The 23,507-nt window shown below is 45.3% G+C and overlaps 1 protein-coding gene across 1 annotated transcript in view; it reads right to left on the reverse strand.

Annotated features, from left to right (window-relative positions):
* Window positions 1-23,507, reverse strand: part of TOR3A (torsin family 3 member A) — a 192,717-nt gene that overhangs the window by 83,459 nt on the left and 85,751 nt on the right. Inside the window, exon 4 of the mRNA XM_069642460.1 lies at window positions 8,428-8,603. Coding sequence (XP_069498561.1) covers window positions 8,428-8,603 — 176 coding nt within the window. The remainder of the gene's footprint in view (window positions 1-8,427; window positions 8,604-23,507) is intronic.

Consider the following 23,507-nt stretch of genomic DNA (forward strand, 5'->3'; position numbering starts at 1 on the left):
CAGGATAGTATAAAGGAAGAGGGGCACACCAGTGGGAGGGTACTGGGCCAGAGCAGGACGGTATAAAGGCAGAGGGGCACAACAGTGGGAGGGTACTGAGCCAGAGCAGGACGGTATAAAGCCTAATTCCAGCCCCCGTCCCGGCATACATTACTAACCTTTACGTGTTCAAGAAATGTCGTGAAATACTACATTTCCTAGCACCGTTCTTCATGGAGGGGCTGGCGGTGTTTTCCGAGTTTTTGCAGCACGCGAAGTTCCGGAGCCGAGGCCTGTGAGACACCGAGATCGCGTTGAGGAGGAGGCCGTGGCCTTTGGGAAGCTGAGCGGCGAGAGGCGAGGAGGAGGCGCCGCTGACATAGGGAAGCACGGTTCCTTCTAAATAAAGTCTCCAAGTGGAAAGGCACCTTTTCTGAGATATGGTGAGCTGCTAAATCGAACATATTTTAGTAACATTTTAGACTAATACATACATGCCAACATTTCAACCCACCTGTGCGGGAGATTACGTCCGAAAAATCAGAAACTGAGATTTTCCGATAGGAATGTATTGGGCAAAGATTCATTTAGGCGGGAGAACGTGAAAAAGAGCATAAATCGGGAGGGTTGGCATGTATGCCAATATACAGAAAATGTACTTAAAATTTGGGAAGGAAGATTCGCCGAGTAATAATAAGCTGCCATCTCATTTACCCTGAACATTCATGAGGATAAGAATATCCGAAGGGTACATTTTTCAAATAGCGCTTTATCCTTGAATAAGGCTGACAGGTTCTTGTGGATAATTAGCGTAATGGACGTCTCCATTAAGAACTGGCTGTAACTTGGGTATTTATCAAAGACGTGGAAGGGAATATTAGCTTCTTGAGCTATTTCAATTTGATACAAGAAGTAAAACATCTGGAAGGGATATTGAAAAGAAACTACGCTGCCTACTATGCAAATTCTGTGAGATGCGATGTCAATCCAACGCTGGTGAGGCCTACATTTTACATGGATATTGCCGATGCTGTAGATTAAAAAAAAGGTTTATAATCCCTTCATGAGATCACTGGATATTAGGTCGCTTTTACCTCATGAGATTAATGCAAAGAGTGCTACGCGATGGCAATGAAAGCATCGTAGTGTGCTCTTAGCTCAGCGATTGGAAGGGAACCACATGAACCAAAGTTAAGCCTTGCTTCTATTCAGTGTAACGCACTCTGTCTTAATATGACCTCAAAGAAGGGGCAATCCTGAGACATGGCATCATGACCTACAAATAATGCCCCCAAAAGACAGCACGGTGACTCTCCCACGCCCAAGGAAGAGACGCAGAATCCATTATGCAAGCGATCCTAATGGAAATAAAATCCCTCAAACCCTTTATGGAAGCCACTACTGCCAAACTACAAACGCTTCATGACAAGTGGTCCACGCTTGTATTCCAGAATAAAGGAAGTGGAAAGGAGGGCCAGCGACGCGGGGGATGGTGCAGGAAAGGCAGTCTTTGGACAACACCGTTTTATCTCTGCAAAGGCAGACAGAAAACTTAGAAAATAGGAATAGGAGGAGCAACATACGTATTGTTGGTCTTCCCGAGAACATTGAAAATGACGACCCTACTCATTTTCTTTATCATATACTTACTATACCTTTCAATCTCACCAAGCGTCCACAGTTTAACATACAAAGAGCCCATCGGATAGGTCCCAAAAATCCTTCTCGTAATGCTCCGAGAACTATGACCTTTGCTTTACTAGACTGTACTCACGTCTTGCTCATATTGGATAAGGCTAAACAGAAGAAGACTCTTATATGGGAAGGCACCAAAATCTTCATAACCCAGCATGTTTCCAGCACTACAGCGGCAAGAAGGAAAGAACTATTGGCGTTCGGACCAGCGTTGCAGCAGCTTAATGCCAGATACGGGATTATTCATCCAGTCTCTCTAAAAGTCACTCTCAATGGCCATATGTATTCTTTCCAGGACCCAAGAGACTTGCACGATTTTATTCAAAGCCAGAGAAGAGAAGAGATGGATACCACCAAACCGCATACTTGAAATAGAAATTACACACAGAATGTTTTGTTCTACAACAAGATACTTTTGCCAGAATGGGGCACGGAGTGGGCCATTTAGATCTGGCTCTCCACCCCCCACTTATTATTGACTGTATATGAACATGGTTTGGAGTGGATGTATCCAGTTAGCCACTACTCGTTCATACAAGTTGGGTGCTATGTGAACTGCATAACTCCATGTTCTTCCTGTTCGTCCTTCCCCCTCCCTTGTGTTTCACTCCCTTATGTGTTTTATCTCACCAGACATTCATCATAAATGCCCGGTTGCATATTCCAGTTGCATTTAACTCATGGCACTTAATATTGTAACATGGAATGTTAAGGGATTACGGTTAAATGGCAAAAAATAAATTCACACCTTGATAAGACTTAACCAGCCATTGCATGCATACAAGAGTCCCACCTCTCACAAGATGAAGCAGCCAAACTGAAGCGATTAAAGGTGGGTCAAGTCTTCTCGAGTGCAGCAGATGGGAAAAAGAATGGGGTTATTACCTTGATAAGCAAACATCTTCCATGCGCAGTACTATCCTCAGAGACGGATGATGTCGGAAGATAGGTTTTAGTTAAACATCTTATTGAATCCATAGAATATTCTATCCTAAATGTATATGGCCCCACTAAGGCTGAACCAGGCTTCTGGACTCATTTAAGAAATCATATATCCAAATCTTGTCCTAGTAACCTAATTGTATGCAGAGACTTTAATGAAATCATGGATCCTATCCTTCATAAAACGTCAAATGTGCGATCTAAAATAACCAAGTCCCACCTACAATCTGTCAATTTTGTGTCTGAACTAGGTCTTATTGATACCTGGTGTATTACCCATCCCTCAGATTTAGACTACACCTTCTTCTCTCCTCCTCATAACTCCTTCTCAAGGATAGATTACATTTTTATATCTAAATCTCTGACCAGCGGCTTATTAGATGCAAAGATTGAACCTATTGTTTTGTCGGATCATGCCGCTGTTCATATTAAATTGTCCAATGCTCAAAACACACATAACTATAATAGACAGAGATTCAATTCAGCCCTCCTGAAGGATGAAGAGTTTGTCAAGTTTATACACCAACAGCACTCTTATTTTTTGCAGAAAACTCTCCCACCGATACATCGATACACAACAACTGGGATTGTTATGAAGCAATACTGAGAGGACACATTATAACATATGCAGCTGCTAAAAAGAAAAAACTTAAAACAGAATCAAAAGATATTCTTAAACAAATCAAACTCCTACAATCACAATATATACAGACTAACTCTACCCTTGTTCATCATAAAATTATCAAACTCAGAATACAATATAATAACTATTGAATATTCGTGTGCTAATCTGTTAAAATATAAGTCTAAGATTTATCAGTTTTCCAATAAATCTGGCAAAGCATTGGCATCATATCTCAAATTTAAAAAAGATAAAGCAAGGATTACTGTCATGAAAGACCAAAATGGTAATAGAGTCCTTACTGACAAGGACATTTTACAAGTATTTTCCAAATGTTATCAAAAATGATATTCGTCTGAAACTATGCCTAATAGTACTCATGCATCAGACTTTGTCAAACATATAAATTGCAACACATATGCCAATTCAAATCTCCAATCTTTAAATAATCCATTGTCTTCAACTGAAATCCACAAAGCCATTACAAATCTCAAAAAGGGCAAAGCCCCATGTCCAGACGGTTTCTCTATTGATTATTTTGCCCATTTTAAGGAAATATTAGTCCCCAAGCTTAATGAATTATATACATCCTTTATTACTGATAGAAAAGCCAAAGACTCTTTTTCTGAAGCAATGCTTATTGTATTTCCTAAACCCAATAAAGACCCTGAATTAGCCCACAATTATAGACCCATATCCCTGATTAATACTGATTGTAAGATATTTTCCAACATTCTAGCCAATAGACTCATTCCCCTTCTTCCAAATTTAAATAAAAATGATCAGGCGGGGTATGTCAAGGGTAGAACATTCTCAGCGAATATTAGACTATTCACTAACATTATTAGTATTATTCAAAATTCTCCTAACCTCTATTTGGCAATAGCATTAGAAGCTGAAAAAGCTTTTGATAGCGTCAAATGGGATTTTATGTTTGAAGCTCTGGCCTGGCATGGGATCCGCGATTCATTCATATCCATGGTTAAAGTATTATATTCCAATCCCACAACATCAATTTTTATAAATAATCAAATGTCCCCATTAATTCCTCTTCATAGAGGTACTCGCCAGGGTGTCCTTTCTCCCCTCTTCTATTTATATTGGCATTAGAACCACTTTTAGAAGCAATTAGACAAGAAGATAATATAATTGGCATTCAGTTTAAAGACATTAAGATCAAAACGTTTGCATGTGTGGATGATGTACGACTTTTCTTAAAGGCACAGATATGTCTCTACAACACCTAAAACATTCCATTACACATTTCTCCATTGCATCAGTGTACAGATTTAACGTAGACAACTCTGAAGTTTTACCACTTACTATACACTGTACAGGTCATCACTGTACAAGCCTTGGAATGTAATGGTGCCCAGCAGGTATTAAGTATTTAGGCATCCAAATCTCATCCTCGAATAAGAATATTGTTAATCAGAACACAGTTAACATTATTACCAGAGTAAAGGAACTAACAAATACATGGTCACCTCTCTATCCTTCTTGGTGGGGGAGATTGGAGGCTGTCAAAATGATGATTTCACATATTATATTGTATTTTCTTTATATGCTTCTTATTCCCAATCCTGCACCTTTCTTCAAATCTTTAGACTTCTGTATCCTCAATTTTCTATGGGGGAAGAAGAAGAGAAGGATCGCATTGTGTAAACTTAAAACACCCCGATCCGAGGGCGTAGTGGGTTTTCCAGATTATAAAAAATATCATGTTGCCTTTATTCTAAGACAAACACAGTTATGGTTTTCTCCAAACAATATTGACTTGCCAATCTGGCTACTCGTGGAGAGAGTGATGGTCTCCCCTCATGTTCTCATAGACTGCCCCTACATGAATAATAATAATAGGTGCTTTACTAGCTCTAGTATTAATATATCCATGAAGTACTTGAGTTCATACCTAATTTTACCCCATAAAAATAGCTCTGAGTTCACATCTCAATATATTTGGATGAACCCCCTAATAAAAATCGATAGGAGAACTATCAGTTGGAGACCATGGCTATCTCTTGGCATTGAGTATATAGGACCACTGTGTACTCAAGGCACCCCATTAACTTTTGAATAATGTACAACTAAATGTCAAGTCCCAAGGTCTGTCCTCCAGAAATATATTAGTTTAATAAATGTTATTATGGAAAAATATGAATTGTTAGTCTCTAACCCTAATAGGTATCAAGCTCAAAGACTACTCTATTTATCAAATCCTAAAGTCACAGCGTCTAAGTTTCACAAAATATGCTACTCTACGTCAACAGATGAAGTTCTGCATAAATGTCAAGAAGCTTGGAATCAAGACTGCTCGCTCAGATACAATTTAGATGGCCTTGTATAAGGACTAATATTTCTAGAGTAATCGTTTAAGATTATCTCAAAATGCCAATTGCTGTAGTTGTCTGAACTCTCAAGGATCCTTCAAGCATGTGATTTCTGAATGTCTTTATGTTAAACCTTATTGGGAAAGGATTGGGGAAACCCTCAGAAGTGTCTCCCCAATACAGCTGCCTATCTCTTTTGATGTTTTATTTCAGGGAAGTGAAATGATTCAACCTGCTATTGATAAACATAAAGGTCATCGGTTTGACTTATTTATCATCATAGCCTTCCAGACTATTACTTCAAATTGGAAAAATCTTAAAGGTGTACACTTTAAATTCTGTTGGAATTCAGTTTGCAATATTCATAGGATGGAAAAATGTAATGCAGTATCCCCACTCTTGTTGCATAAACATCTATTAAAATGGCAATCTTTCTTAGATGTTTTGAATGCCGTAATACCCAGTCAAGATTAGAGAACATAGTTAAGTATTATAAGTTCTTACCCCTATACTTAATGACCCCAAATAATAACTTCATTTATTAGTGGCTGCCTGGAGTGTTGTTTTGCATATTTGGCTTTGGGGCCAATCATAGCTTTTTTTGGTCTGTGCCCAGGATGTTCCAGTGCCACACCAAGTGTTCCTTATTTTCTGGACTGTTTCCGTAATAAATCTGGAGAAGACAATGGATTGGAGAATTTTCCTTATTTTACCATTTTAATAAGAGCAAATTGACCAATAATCGCTTGCAATCCTGTGGAGCGTTGCTGTAGGAAAGTTTCACAATATACCTCGCCTTCGAGACTTGGTAACCCAGTTAGACGTTTTGCGATGGGAAACTTTAACATGGCATATTTATATCTACAGGCAGGACAAACACCATTTATTTTGTTAAATTCCCCCAGGACTAGAAGTAACATAAAGCAAGTCCTCAAAGCACCAAGCCGAGAGCAACAAAATAAGATACGTCGTCACTGGGGAATGTGACTATCGTAAGAGAACTGATTTGTGAACAATCGTCCGAAGGATAGCCTTCTAAAATGTGTGACCGACCAATCAGATTTAACGATGACGCCAATACCACCCAAAAGGGTTGATAATTTTACCCTTTGGCTGGAGTACTCCTTTGGGATCGTCGAATGAAGGTAGCCCAAGAGTAGGCAATTATAAAAGTTTCTGCAATAAATAATAAACAGAGCTTCAAATCAATTAAGAGATCATGAATTTCAGTAGTTTGGTTGTGTTCTGGACGTGATTCACAGTAGATCACTTCTTGTCTTGGAAAGGGAACATTGTGATATAATCCTGCAACTTGTGGAGTTGCCTTGTACTTTTTTGAGGCAATATCAAGAGAACTGTTTTTTTTAAGGTCTGCAACATAATAAACTCAGTGTTGTTGTTCAGTCCCTGGAGAACTTCCCTAGGGTCGACAATCTTAGGCAAAGCCATCGAAAGCTGGAACCCTAAGGAAGCTTAGAGGGAAAAACAGATGGCATAACAGCAGCCAACAGCATGGGAAGCCAACCCTCAAACCCGCCTGGACTAGCCGAAATAGGCTTGGCATCAACCTGGAGTTTGATAAACTGCATAGTCACACCAAAAGGCATGACCAGATGACGACTCGCAAGGAATGTGGGAAATGCCAGAGTCATCTGTAAGCCTTCGGAAAGCCATGATAATCATCACAGAATAAAGAGCTCTCTGGGGGTTAAGGCTTACACCTCACAGCACTATACAACTTGTGGCCTTTACCCCCATCTAGTGCCTTAACCCTTTAAGGGAGTAGTATATAGAACCTGAATGACATCATATTTGATCTACTGGTCAAATGTGATAAATGCCTGTCTTGAGGTTAACCTTTTAAAAGGTTGTTGTGCTGTGAAAGTGTGGTCCTCCCTAAGGAGTCCCTGGCTACTGCTATGACAGGCGTCCAGAGACACCTGCCCGTATGCCTCACTGTGAAAATCGAATATTCCGTAGTGTAGCCTACATCACAGCCCTGAATGCCCAAGAGTTTGGGGCAAGGGTAGTGTGGGAGCCTACATATGGCATTGGTGCACAATACCTAGTGTGAAATTTGGGGTTCACTGTGAAACACTGAAGAACCAGATAAAGAATTTATTGCAAGACCCCTCTACACCTGTGAGGCCTTCTTAACTTAGTTTAAGTTCTGGCGTTTCCATCACAAATGTTACATGTAGACCCCTTACCTCCCACCCCCCAGCTCCAACCTCCTTCTTGATCCAAGATAATGGAACGATAAGCAACAGGAGCGTCTAACAAGTTTATCCCTGACTCTAGGCACTCCGATCCACTCAGGCCGCACGCTTAACCTTATTTTAGGGTCTTACAATGATCCTCTTATTTGCCTTAACCCTCTTCCCTATACTTTATAAGTGTGTGTGTATCCTTCAACCAAGACACTCCTTGACCTTCTTCTGGGCCCTTATTCACTTTGTCACGTCTCTTTGTAAAGCTTCTGAAACCCTGAAGGACCTGGTTTGTGCTACATAGAATTGAGTAAATAAGATAGGCAACACCCTTAATATCCCAATGCACTGAATCTACAAAAGATCACACAAATACATTGACCCACAGTGGGGGCAGGGGTAGAGGCCACAGATATTGCTAGAGAGAAATACATAGGGGGGCCAGGGATGCAGGAGTGCGTGAAAGGAAGAAAGCCAGTGGCAGAGAGAGAAGGTGGCAACAAGTGAGCCGAGGAGGTCTGGGGCAACTAGACCAGCGTCTTGGCACTACACAGGATGAAAAAGGTTTTACAACACACTGCTCAGTTGGGTCAGGCTGGAAATTATTGTACAGATTCCGGCCCAGCCTGTTTCTCATGCCTTCAGTTACCTGAGAAAGAGAAAGATGGACTGGCGGTAGTCTTCATCGCCAGCTTCTTCATAGGAAGACACGTAGGGTCTGAGGGCATCTACCAAGCCAGGGTGCAGCTTCTCCGCCTCGTCAAAGATGAAGAGCGCTCGCTTACAGCGCCAGTTGGTCTCGCTCAGCTGCTTCTTCAGCTGAACCTGTAAAAACAGAGAAAACAGGATCACCATTGAAACAAGTGGCTCTGGGCCACCACAGGGCAGATGAGTTGTGACGCATTCATCCATCAGACATTTAAGACACTCAGAGACCAATATGGCCACCAATAAGACAATAGCCTCAGGCCCACCACAGAAGAGCTACAGTGAGAAGCATACACTTAGAAACCTGGAGAACAGCAGGTTCATTGATGACACAACAGGCTCTGGCCAACCACAGATCAGTGAGAAGCATCAGTCTAACAGAGACGTAGATAATCATAGAACAACAGGGTCACCAATGGGACACCTACCTTAGGTCAACCACAGGGTATGGTGAGAAGCATCCGTCTACCAGAAAATGAGAAATCAAGAGAACAACAGGGACACTAATGAGACAACTACCTCAGGACAACCACAAGGTATGGTGAGAAGCAGCCGTCCAGCAGAAAATGAGACATCAAGAGAACAACAGGGTCACCAGCGGGACACCTACCTTAGGTCAACCACAGGGTATGGTGAGAAGCATCCGTCCACCAGAAAATGAGACATCAAGAGAACATCAGGGACACTAATGAGACAACTACCTCAGGACAAACACAAAGTATGGTGAGAAGCATCCATCCACCAGAAAATGAGACATCAAGAGAACAACAGAGACACTAATGAGACAACTACCTTAGGTCAACCACAAGGTATGGTGAGAAGCATCCGTCCAGCAGAAAATGAGACATCAAGAGAACAACAGGGTCACCAACGGGACACCTACCTTAGGTCAACCACAGGGTATGGTGAGAAGCATCCGTCCACCAGAAAATGAGACATCAAGAGAACAACAGGGAAACTAATGGGACAACTACCACAGGACAAACACAAAGTATGGTAAGAAGCATCTGTCCACCAGAAAATGAGACATCAAGAGAACAACAGGGACACTAATGAGACAACTGCCACAGGACAACCACAAGGTATGGTGAGAAGCATCCGTCCACCAGAAAATGAAACATCAAGAGAACAACAGAGTCAATAATGAGACAACTACCTTCGGTCAACCACAAGGTATGGTGAGAAGCATCCGTCTACCAGAAAATGAGACATCAAGAGAACAACAGGGACACTAATGAGACAACTACCTCAGGACAACCACAAGGTATGGTGAGAAGCATCCGTCCACCAGAAAATGAGACATCAAGAGAACAACAGAGACACTAATGAGACAACGACCTTAGGTCAACCACAGTGTATGGTTTGAAGCATCCGTCTACCAGAAAATGAGACATCAAGAGAACAACAGGGACACTAATGAGACAACTACCTCAGGACAACCACAATGTATGGTGAGAAGCATCCGTCCACCAGAAAATGAGACATCAAGAGAACAACAGAGACACTAATGAGACAACTACCTTCAGTCAACCACAAGGTATGGTGAGAAGCATCAGTTCACCAGAAAATGAGACATCAAGAGAACAACAGGGACACTAATGAGACAACTACCTCAGGACAAACACAAAGTATGGTGAGAAGCATCCGTCCACCAGAAAATGAGACACCGAGAGAACAACAGGGACACTTACGAAACCATGGGCTCTATCCACCCACAGACAGATGTGCTGAGTACAATCTGCCCACCAGAGACTTACAGAGATTAACAGTGTCACCAATTAGACAAGTGTTCCAGGTCAACCACAGGCCAGCTACAGTGCGAAGCACTGATCCACCACAGACTTAGACACAGAGATAACAACAGGGTCACCAACGGGAAATCTGGCTTTGGTCAACCACAGACTAGCCGCAGTGGTACATGCTCTGTAAAACCACGGTGAGGACGTATGGTCATTTTAAATTTAATAACAGCAATAACCCCAACACCCCACTGTTGGGGCGCTGCGGGGCATGTTGGATGCTTAATCGCCTTCAGCCACATACACAACACACACACACGACCAGATAAGAGTTCCCCGATATTTGCGCACTTGCCTTGTTATCTGAGAACAGGGAGTCCTTATCATAAGGGCAGCGGCCATTTCAGGAATAGCACCTAGCACTGGCCCGCCCTTTGAGTGGGTAACTAAAGCCTGCCCATTGCACACTACTTCTGCTTTAGAAAGTATGGGGGTGGGGGAGCAGGGAATATTGTAACCAAATTATTCAACCTTACACGCTGATCTTGCAGTGTCCTGAGGAAGTTGTGAGCCCATGTTCCTGCGGCTGTGTAATGGCCTTTCCTGCAAAAGGTTGGGGGTTCACGTAGCACCAGTGCTTTAAGTGAAATATGAAATTGAGGTGGGGGTCTCTAATGCGTTGTGATGCAATATTTGGGGTGGGGCTAAAAAGGTTATCACACAGCCTCAAATTCCAAGTAGCAAGTAAAACTTTAAAAGAGAAGTGGCCTGTGTCATTAAAGGAGTGGTCTGAGAGAGCCAATCCCATTTACATATGTGCAATGAAAAGGGAACATTTGGGTTTAAAAGATGGATTTAAATATGGTTAATTGATGTCAAAATTTTGACCAAAATAAATATATTCAAATACGAAACAGAACGTCAAATCAAAAGGCGTCAGTACACCAAGCAATCCTGAAGTTCTTCTGAAACAAATCCATTATTCGTACATACTAATTAAAATATTCCAATGATACTACTTTAATATAATGGGGGTCATTCTGACCCTGGCGGTAAGGGGTTAACGGCACCGGTAAGGATGCCGGTGCCGTTAACCCCCTACCGCCAGATTCCGAGGTCCCTTAGTGGGTCCCACCAGGGCCGGCTGGTTTTACCAGCCGCCCTTAGCGGGACCCGTTAAAGGACCAGGGAGCTAATAACGGGCCCGCAATTTGCGGGCCCGTTATTAGCTCCTTCCCCATTCCCATTGAGCCCTATGGGGGCTCGAATGGGAATAGAGAATGGTTTTCTAAATGGGGACTTACAGAGTCCTCCAAGGTTGGAATGACCTGGTAAGTCCCCATTCTCACTACCCGGACCCGGACCCGAGTTTGGAGGCAGCCATGGCACTAATAGAACCATGGCTACCTCCAAACTCGGAATGACCCCAAATGTATGGCAAAAATCAAACAATGCTTTCTTGTTGTATCTTGCTTTCGCCTAAGGTGTGCGAGGTGGACGTCTTGTCCCACCTCACGTACCCTATGCCATCACGTAGCCCTGACGTCAGGGTCACCAACTGACACTGACTCCCTTAATGGTTATTCATTCAGCCCAGACCTGCTGACTGGGGTCTTTATTTCGCCTATACTATCAGTAATAATGTATATTACACTTACCATATTTGTTAGGGTTTACTTCGATTTTTCATTGAAGTGGGACAGTGTATTCCATGTTCCATAAGTTACAAGTCTCCAAAAGCCCTTAGGTGGAAATGGAAAGTGTGGAAATTCCTGATTATGCATGGGAAAAGATTGCCACTAACGTCATGGGTCCTATGCCCATGTTGGGGAGAGAGAACAGGTTTGCCATAGTTGTGCTGGATTATGCCTCGAGGTGGTTTGAGGTGGAATTTCTAGAGTGTGTGACAACTGACGTTTTGATTGATTACTTAGAAAAACTGTTTCTTCAGGAAGGGTCCCCAAGATTATAATATACAACAACGGTGTCCAGTAAGTGTCTAATGAGATGAGGCATTATCTAGAACAACATGGCATAGTGAATAGCATAATAGAACAGCATAATACAACCCGAGAGCTAACGGGTTGGTGGAACGGACCAACCGTATAATCAAGGAATCTATGCAATTGTCCAGGGTTAATGGGTTGGATTGGAAAAAGGGGGTGCGTTAAATGCTGATGGTGCATCGTGATACCCCACATGTATTGACAGGAATATTACCATCCCAAATATGAGGGGTAGGTCCATGCATTGTGATTCATAACCAGATTGGGTAAAGGATCAAGCTGAGGAGGTTATGCACGAGAGCACCAGTAAGATACGTGATGTCAGGTTGGGTGATGTTGTTAGGATAAGAAAACCCTTCTGTGTGTCCAAGGGATGCTCACAATTCTATAACCCAATATTTGTAACTAAAGTGGGTGAGAACCATGTGCTCACCAGAAATGGCAAGCGATGGAAAATGAGTCGTGTAGCGGTGGTTAGACATCCGGCTTTGAGAGAACGACTAATGAATTGTGCCAGTTACGACAGTGGGGAGGATGACTGGTATAAGGAGGGGCTATCTCAAGGTGATCAAGAGTATGATGTGGATGAAGAAGGCAATCTGGGCTCAGGTGTGCAGGGAACGTCCACAAATGGATCAGAAGGCAGTAATTCTCAATTTACAGCAGAGGAAATGGATGCAAGCGGGAGGGAAAGGCCAGTATTGCCACTCATATTTTTAAAAACATATGGTGAGGGAGGTAATTTCGGACAGCCCTGGCAGAGGCATGGTTCGAAGGGCAATATTTGTAGACGGCCAGGGCCTGGCCTTGGGTAGCCCTGTCCCACTTAAAGCCTTGCGTAGCAGTGCTTAAAGCAGAACAGTCTGTGGCCCTGATTAACAAATACCTTGCCTACCTTGCCAACCACAAACTATACGCTGCACAGAAGTTAACACATTTACAAAATATACGCAGTTCATCTTATTCAGAAACGTACCCAGCCGATTCTGGGCAGGCTTAGCCCCTGCCAGCCCAGATGAATGCACAGGTGTCAGTCAAGGGCCGGGGAGCCGATTTATGATTTTCCAGGGGATGCCCAACTATAGGAAGTGACATCACCGGCAGTTATATGACCGCATTTGAACATAGTCGCCAACTTGGTGCAAGGGGGGCAGGGGGGCGCAGAACAGTGGAAACATTGGCTAGTATGTGTTACATATACTAAACTGAAGTAAGAATGAGGTTTCAGTCTTCAAGTTGCATTCCAGTAGGCCATCACTGCCCCTCCTCCACCCCTCTATAATCATCCAGGTTGTAGTAGCCCTCAAAAGGCAGAGCAACACAACTGGGATAGCAGAACGAAATGCCGTCCCATCCTGTGAGTGTGTTAAACCTCAGAGCAAAGACTGTGCATGCGCCTCCTACCTGGGAGCACAATCTCACTAATTTGGTGCAAATCTCTCAAGTGGGAGCATGGGAATCCCCTGCGTGTGTGTGGACTGCAGACCCTGGATGACATGCTCACTTCTTCAGTGTGAAATTCTGGCCAAGGCTCTTTGGGCAAGCATTCAGGATGGGGATCACACCTTTAAACAGTGTGATATATTGAGAGGGCACCTCACTCCTTGGAGCATAGTATCAACCGTTGCTGGTCATCTCACAACTGAACGTACAGTTTCACTCTTGGTCATCTCAGTGACTCCATGTATATTAATGCAGTCAGTCTCCCATCTGGGAAGACAATTATATTTCTGTTAAAACACTGAATTCTCACTCCAGTTTTCTCGATCTATAGATCCATACCATATTCATTCATTGTGTGTGCAGCGGTGATAACTTGTGTCTGAGAGAGCTCATTCTTTCATTCAGGAGAGATAAAGGGGTAACAATCCCCTGCATGTGGGTTCAGGCTCATTCTGCCCCATTGTCCCTCCAGGAGTGAGCAGGTTTTAAGACCCTGTTGATTCTGCTATCCGACAGGCTCGAGCCTTCTATCCCTTGCCCCATCACGGCTTCCAACATCCTGAGCTGCAGCTTATGGACAGCAGACAGCTCGGGACATGCTTGTTGCCATTTGAATGTAGCCAGATCTACTATTTAGACACTGGAAGAGTGCCATGAACCCACATTGGTGGTGGAGAAGCACTCAACATACAGAACCCAATGGTACAGTGTTGCAGCCCTGCTGAGAAATTACAATTCGGTCTGTTTAAATGTAAAGCAGAGTAGCTGAGAAGTACAAGCGTTGTGCCATTAAAAATAAAGCAGCTGTGGTGGGTGGAAGTGCTGCTTCCATGGCATCAAGAGTATGCAATTCCCTGCGGGGTGGTGTTGGTCATTTCCTATTGAAGCATAGCAGCCCTATTGAGAAGTACCATTAAAAGTGAAGCTGTCCAGTAGGCGTGATCAGTGCTGCCCCATAAAAGGTGTAGAAGCCTCTGTGAGAAGTGGCAGTACTGTCCCAATGGTGGGAATTGTAGTATTTACACATTAACTATGCTTAAGCACTTTGGGTTATTGAATAGTGCTGCTACATTCTGAGTAATTCTCCATCCCTTTAAATATATTAGCTCTTGTATAACCACGACAGTGTAGAGTTATTTTGATGATGATGATGATGAAGATGATATCAGTCTTGCTCAATAGTTCTGGTTCTGTATCATTAAATGTACTTAAGATCTTCAGAGTCTCGGGAGGATAGCTCAGGGGCAACGTGCTCGCCTTGGAAGCAAGATGGCATGGAGCAACACAGGTTCGATCCCTCGGTTTGCGCTTAGAAACCTCTGGGTATTATGCCATTATAAATAACCAAAAAAATAAAAATAAATAAATCTGCTGAGAAGTGCTGGGGCCTTGTCAATAAGAGGTAGCAGCTCAACTGAGAAGTGCTGATGTTGTCCCATTAAAGGTATAGCAGCCCCACTAAGATGAACTAGCATTGCCTCAACAAAAGCATAGCAGCACCGCTAAGATGAACTAGCATTGCCTCACCAAAAACATAGTATTACCGCTGAGAAGATTCAACAATTATAGAAGCCCTGTTGGGAAACAGCAGTACTACCCCATCAAGAGTATAGCGAGCCAACTGAGGTGTACCGGCATGGCCCCTTTTCAAATATGGCAGCTCTACTAGAAAGTGCTGGCTCATATACATTACACAGCCCTGCTGGGAAGTGCTGTTACTGTCTCTTTAAAAATATAGAAGCCCATTAGCTCTGCACCATTAGGCCCTGCAAGTACTGTCCCATTGAATAGTATTACACTGAACAAGGTCAGCAGGATGGCAGGTCCATACTGGGTTCTATGTGATAATTCCACATTTTAAAGAACAAATACAAAAAAGACTGATTCATTTCGGCCGATTTGTGAGGTCGTCAAAATGCTGAATTATCACATTCTACTGCCCCCCGCTGCCCCCGCTGACCACGAGAAGGTGATCCCACCTCACCCCACACTCCCCCCCTCCCGCGCTGTTTCCTTCCTTAGAATTCAGGGGAGTTCCCTCCCTCCACGCCTCTGTTCCCCACCCATAGTATTCACCTTCACTGCGGGCACACTCAGAGACAAGGAAACAGTCTCATTTGCCCTCTCCCTGCCCCCTCCCTCTGCAGATGCAATGGGTGCAATGTAAGAGGGGTGCCCACATGTAGAGGTGCACCCAACCCAAAACGTTTTTTAGAAATTGAGGGGCAGATGCAAAGCAAAAGCCTCAGCCCCGACTTCATTCTGCGGGAGGGTGCCCGGGCCCCGGAGCACCCGCGTACTTGGCGCCCCTGGCTCGAGCTGGCATTCACAGGCTCCCAGCATTAATGCTGGGGGGTGGGGGGTGAGCAGAGCCCTCCTGGCACCCGGGGTACTCAGCACTCCCATTCTGGCACCCACCTGGTGTCAGCAGGCCCCGGCACTACCAGAGGCTCCTAGTGCTGGCTTATTGCTGGCTCAGTGTTGGCACTGTGATGGCTTAGTGCTCAAGGTTGGTTCATTGTGTTCTTTATCGCTAGTGTCCTTGTCTACCGTAAAAACTCAGCCCTTCGTGCAAGTATCAACGAGGGGAACTTGAAAAATGCGAGTATTTGCGCAAGCATTAAGGGCTGGCTTACCCTCTCACATATCTGACAAAGAGGCCGAGGGATCACTCTGATTGGCTGGAGCTAACGAGGCCAACAACATTAACCGACAAGAACATAACCCCACCCCACCCCCCTTCACCTCCCCACCCGCGCCCTGCCCAGTCCTAGACTGACTAATGTATTTATTTATTTATTTACAGTGGAAACTCGCCTATCCGAAGCGCCATTAAGTGCAGCACTTTATCAACCGACTCCTGTTATTCCAAGTCTTAGCACAATTTCAGTTAATAAAATGCTGGCCAAGAAAGATAACACAGTCCGGTTGGGTTTGGAGAAGCGCCTTATCTGTCCGCATTGCCCCGTTTTCCCGCCATCCGGAACAGGGACATTCCAGTATCCGGCTTATTGGACTTCACGTCGTTATCTGATATTAGTATAGCGCCTACTGCAGAGCGTTTACTGTAATTATTCACTGCCGGTCCATAAGTGTCTACAAGGCACCGACATTTAACCCTTGACACCGTGCCAGCTCATAGCACTGGCTGCCCAAGCCTGGTGTCTGTCCAGCCGAACCAGTGGCTAATGGGCACCCTGAATCCTGCCTAGTGCCTAGTGAGATGAGAATGCGCGCAGGGCGCTGCTTCCTACTGCCTCACTAGAGGCATGGCACCCCCACTCCCCCTCCTCATCCCCCGGCACCTCCTTCGTTGCTCTGGAAGCAGCAGACCATGGCCACTCCGCCCCTTGGCCCAGGTAGCTCTTCCCATAGTCCTCAGCGGCTTGATAACTGTTGGGAGGGTGGAGCTGGCCATGGGACATCGTACCAGCCCCCCCCCCTAGAATGCTATGGGACACCAGCCTCAGGAGGCTCTAGGCCTCGGAGGTTGCAAGGGTGGGGCCTATCCATGGGACATCGTACCAGCCCCACCCTATAGTGCTATGGGACACCAGTACTGTGTAGGCTTAAGCGCCTCGGTAGGCGGCCAGGCTGATAGTGTCACTGCATACGGCCCCGTCCTGCCTGCTGTGTAGGGGGGCCCCATGGTAACGTGGCCTGCAGGCCACAATACAGGACACACACACAGATCAGTCAGTCATGGTGTCTGCAGCCGGGTCCCGGCTGCACGTGCGCTTGTTCTTCTTCTTGCTGATAGATTTTTATCCATCAGCAGTGATTTTTGGATCCCGAGGCTTGCGCCTCATTACTCCATCTTCTCGGGTTGAGTGTGTAGTCGTGGGTTTGGTTTCTTCTTGGTCTGTGTGGTCTTGTCACAGTAGGGCTGGTTTCACAGGGTCTTCGCAGTGATGGGCCGAGGGTAGCGGTCGAAGGGGTTTGCAGTGGTGGCAGTGAGTCTTCTGATCAGAGGGTTCGGGTTCTGGTCCAGTTCTTGGCAGAAGTTCTTACTCAGCTTCGCTAGATGTTCATCCAACATCTCGATGTCCAGGTCTCTGTGAAGGTCTGCTATCCTTGTGAAGATTGGAGCTCCAGACGATATCCGCAGGGCCTTGTTCTGGACTATCTGGAGACTCTTCCGGTGTCGCTCATGGCAGGTCATCCATGCTGGGGAGGCATAAATCAGGGTTGGTCTGATGATCGCCTTGTAGACGTTGATCTTTGTCCGGAGGGGCATGGACTTGCTCTTCAGGAGTGGGTACAGCGCTGCCATCTTTCCTGTTGCCTTCTGCTGAGTAGAAGGCTGCACGTGCCTGCAGGGCTCCCTTTTATTTAGCTTGGGCCATGACGACATCATGGCCCATCTTAAAAGGGCAATACATGGGGGAGGGACTCAACCCCTTAAAGGGGCGATGCCCAGAGGAGGGCTCACTACACAACATCAACCACCCACTCCCTGGGATCCAGCATGCCGCCACTCTATTGGCTGTTGCCGAGAAGAGGCGTCACTAGGAACACTTTACAATAAGGGTCAGTAGGCAAGGCAGGGGCCCCTCTGGTGTCCTCAGGTGCCACCTGAGCTCATTGGCAAAGTACGCCCGGGGTCAGTATGCCTCCTACCCTGATCAACACTATGTAACACATATGTACATGGGTTTCTTGTCTACACAAGGTGGGCATAACATGTAGCGCCTCGGAAGTCTGCAAGGCGCAACAGTGCCGGCTGCACACAGACAATATTGGCAGCAGCTCCTAGATTCTGCTGCTTGGAGGTACAAAGGCCAGTGAAAGGCTCTCCAGAGAATGGTCCTCCCTACTCAAGAGCTTCCACTGCCGGAGAGTGGGGGGCCTATGAGGCCTCGCCTATAGGGAGCAGTGTGTTCATTGTGCCACAAAGAAGGGATGGCTCCAGGACGTGTACCTAAAGGGTGGGGGCGGGGTTCCAGGAGCTGATGAGAAAGGAAACACATGGGTCACATTGATGCCATTCCCTGGCAAAGACATCAACTTCCTGTGATGTGCCCTGTTAGGAGGAGTCTGGGGGCTTCCAGCTCTAGCTGCTGGTTATAGGTAACCAGCAGGGGCTTCTTTCACTGACCATTACAATATGAGGAGACGTTCTTGTTCTCTTATTTTGCCTGGCCAGCCCCGTTCCCACGCCGTAGACGTCATCAGTATCCTCGGCGACCGCAACAAGGCCGCGCACCACAGCGCCCCCATAGGCTGCAGGGGGCAGTGAAACTCACTTATATTCAGTTACATAAGCTCCGTATAAGAGTGGCACGGCGCTGTGCCAAGACGCATTATCTAAAGCAGTACCAGGACTGCATCTGCTGTGCCGTGCTGAGGCGCTTTTAGTAAATACATTGAGATTGAGGGTGGATTAGACATTTGTACACACAGCATCGCACCTTGTCAGCCATCCACGGCGCCAGAGTACACATCACTGTCGACACTGCCCAGAAAATTTGACTCCACCGCAGCACAGTCACACCAGGCAACCTTGGAGAAGACAAGGGAGATACCAGCCGCTCAGTGATGCTATAGCCTAGATCATCACTATACCATAGCACACATCACATCGCTGTCTCCCCAACCTTCCTCCACCAACAGCACAGTTCGACCCGCAGAGCCTTCACCATCCTCACCAGCCACCATGCAGAACGTGCCGCACCCCACCAAATTTCTTCCCTGCCCCGGAACTCCAACCTGCCCCTGGGAGCAATGGCTTGACAGCTTCCAAATATATCTCAGGGCCATTGACAGAAGTAAATTTAGCGATGACCTTAAGGAAGCGACCCTCTTGAACTGCATAGGAACCGAGGGTCTGAGGTTATTCAGGGCGCTCCCAGAGCCAGACGGTGCAAGTGGAGACGGCAATCGAAATTTTGACACTGCATTGACCAAGCTCACTAAGCACTTCGGCAGCAAGACAAACGTGGTGCTACAAAGATATAAATTCTTTTCTCGGAAGCAAACCAAGGGCGAGTCGGTCGACGCATACCTAGCTTCCCTCAGAGTACTGATGTCTACGTGTGAATTCACAGGTGTCAGTGATGAGTACTTGAGAGACCAGCTTGTCCTTAATGTGGCTGATCCCGCAGTACAGCAAAAACTATGGCAGACAAAAAATCCCTCGCTGGACCAAGCCACCGAAATAGTGAGGAGCATGGAATTTGAGGACCGTTGTATGAAGGAGAGACTGGTCCTGAAAGAGGGTGCTGGTGTTGAAGTGAAGTCTGTGGAAGGCAGTTCTGAGTACGACCAAGACGGGGCATTAGTGGCAGCTGTGAGAAGTGCTCCTCAAAGTACCAGAAGAAACTCCAGAAGGGGGAGAGCATCAGTTTACGACAATCAAAACCCCACGCGCTGTCAGAAATGTGGATGGTATAAACGCCACGACGCTGGGAAGATGTGCCCGGCTAATAATGTGGAATGCTACAAGTGTGGCCAGTTAGGCCATTTTGCCAAACTCTGCCGAAACACCCGAGGGAGACCACGTAGATCTGGCAACAGCAGCAGACGACCCACCAACAGATATGGATCCGTGAAAACAGTGGACTATGATCAAATGTCAGACAGCATGCTATCTGTCAATCAGACATACCCACAAGTACAGATCCTCACGGTCACTTCCTTCCAAGAGTCGAGTGGCCCATGGGTTAACATGTATGTCAACGACATACCCTTGAGAGTGATGGTAGACACCGGATCCCCTTATACCATGGTAGATCTTGAAACCTTTGTAAAAGTGCTTTCTGGAAAAGTCCATGATCTACGGAGCTCCTTGGTAAGAGCCACAGGGTATGGGAAAACACCCATTGACATCATGGGGTACACGTGGATCAAGCTCAAGTTTCATGACAGACAAACATATTGCAAATTGTTTGTAGCCAAGAACGGATCCTCTGTTGTAGGATGGGAAGAGCAGGCAGCTCTCCAAGTGAGAATCCACCCGGGGAAGATATCCCTGTACTGAGTGTGTTCAAAAACAATGCTGACATCAAAGCTAATTTGGCTGAACAATTTCCCAAAGTGTTCTGTGATAAAATCGGATTGCTCAAGGGCTTCCAGCACAGAATCATATTGAAAAGAGGTGCTGTTCCCATGGTCCATCGAGTGCGTGGAGTACCTTTTGGGACCAAAGCAGCACTTAAGGACGAACTCACACGTCTATGCAATGAGGACATTATATAACCCATAGAAAGTTCTGAATGGCTTGCCCCCATCGTCCTAGTAAAGAAACCTGACAATTGCATACGTATGTGTGTTGACCTGAGGGACCTAAACAAAAATATATGGGTCGACAGACACCCACTTCCCAACATAACGGAACTTCTCTTGACCATGGAACCAGCAAGTTTTTTTAGCACCTTGGACCTCTCCTCAGCATACCATCAGATTGCCTTAGATGACAGTTCAAAGGCCCTCACCTCCTTCGTCACACCTTTGGGAGCATACATGTTCAACAGAATGCCATTCGGGCTTGCTTCGGCAGCAGCAGTATTCCAGAGACTTATGTCACATCTTTTTGGAGGCCTTGATAGGGTACAATGCTTCCAGGACGATATTCTTATATCAGCCAAAACCGAGGAAGATCACAATGCCAAGTTAATGGGCGTGTTACGGATAATACAAAGAAGTGGACTCACCCTCAAATTAGAGAAGTGCAACATAAAGTGCAGTCAAGTCTCCTACCTTGGCCATTCCATCGATGCCAGAGGCATCCGTCCCAAAAAAAACTACTAGACACAATATTGAGCTTAGCTTAACCCACTAACAAAGACCAGTTGAAACGTTTTTTAGGGATGACGGAGTACTACTCCAAATTCGTGAGTAACTATGCCAACAGGACGGAAAACATGAGGAAACTCATGAAGAAGTCTAACAGATTTGAATGGTCCATAGAATGCAAAAACGAATTTGAGAACCTCAAGTCCGACATCAACCGAGCTCCAGCCCTAAGGATGTTTGATTATAAAGCCAAGACAATAGTGTCTGTAGATGCTAGCAAGATCGGCCTTGGTGCAGTACTAGAACAACAACAGAAGGGCAACATCGTGACCATCGCATTTGCATCGAAAGTACTAAGAGGTGCTGAATTGAACTATTCCACCATCGAAAGAGAAGCCCTGGTTGTCAAGTGGGCCTTACAACATTTCAGAAATCTAATTTGGGGCCTACCCTTTCTTCTAAAGACTGAACACAAACCTCTCGTCAACATCCTGCAATCCAAAATGCCACACCTTATCTCACCCAGAATAAGGCTTTGGTTCCTAGATGTGATGCAATACAATCTTCAAGTTTACTACAATCCTGGTCCACAAAACCAAGTAGCAGATTGTCTCTCCAGACTACCCACCATTCAAGACAAACAAGACGTCGAAAATGGAGATCAAGACGAGGACATCATAGCCACCATAAATCCTGCCATCCCCTCCGATGAATGGACACGCAAAACCAAGTAGCAGATTGTCTCTCCAGACTACCCACCATTCAAGACAAACAAGACGTCGAAAATGGAGATCAAGACGAGGACATCATAGCCACCATAAATCCTGCCATCCCCTCCGATGAATGGACACGCATCACCAAAGTCGACACAGAACAACAGGAAATCAGAAGAGCCGTGATGAACGAATGGGTTGGTGTTGGACAAGAGTTGGTGAACTTCACTCCATTCAAAGATGAGATATCCATGAACGATAATCACATCTTTAGGGGAAATAGAATAATTCCAGCTGTGGCACTCAGAAAGAAACTACTTGAACTAGCCCATGAAGGACATCTGAGAAGGAGTTTGACAAAGAACAGGATAAGGAACAACTACTGGTGGCCCAACATGTGGAAAGAGGCGGAAGAGACAGTAAAAAACTGCAGTGCCTGTGCTTCCAGTGACAAATCGAAAATCTTAAGGAAAACCCCACTTCAGCCTGTAGAAACCCCCAAACACGTATGGTCAAAGCTGGCAATAGACATTACGGGCCCCTTCGAAAATTTGGAAGAAGTAAAGATATTCATCATCGTAATCGTGGACTACACCTCCAAATGGACTGAATGGGGTGTGGTAGAAACCAGCGCAACCTCCAATAAGGTCATTGACTTTCTAACGGAAATATTTAACAGGGAAGGCGACCCCAGAGACATAGTCTCAGACAACGGGTCCCAGTTCACTTTGTCGGAATTCCAAGAATTCCTTGTAAAGAAATCCATCAACCACATCACCACATCACTTTACCACCCAATGTCCAACGGATGGTGGAAAGAATGAACAGGCTAATAAAAAGTGTCATCCAACTAGCCACAGCCAATGCTGTGCCATGGAGAGAAACCCTCAAGGAGGCCTTGCACGCATATAGAACAACGCCACACTCCACCACCAACTCAGAACCCTTCACCCTGATGCGGGGCAGAACAGCAACTAACCAACTGAGACCAGCATGGATTTTCTTAGATACTGGTGAGGCAAGAAGGAACACAGAACCAAAGGTGGATATGGAACAAATCCACAAAACTATAAAAGAGAAACAAAAGAAGTACAAAACATACTACGACCAGAAGAACAGAGCAAAACAAATGATCCTTCAGGAAGGTGATTGGGTCTGTGTCAGAGAACCCAAGAAGATACTCAAAGGTGAATCCAAATTCAGATCTCCACAAAAAATCACACATTGCCACAGAAAATCCGTCACATTAGAGGATGGAAAGAGATGGTCCCATGACGAACTCGTGAAAATAACCAATGACACCTGCAAACCGAGCACTTCCAAAAACAACTACAACGACACCTGGTCAAGAGAGGATGTGAAGAGAACAACCAACGACACATACAG

This window comes from Ambystoma mexicanum, chromosome 1q (genome assembly GCF_040938575.1).
Source record: "Ambystoma mexicanum isolate Mex_15411 chromosome 1q, UKY_AmexF1_1, whole genome shotgun sequence".
NCBI lineage: Eukaryota > Metazoa > Chordata > Amphibia > Caudata > Ambystomatidae > Ambystoma > Ambystoma mexicanum.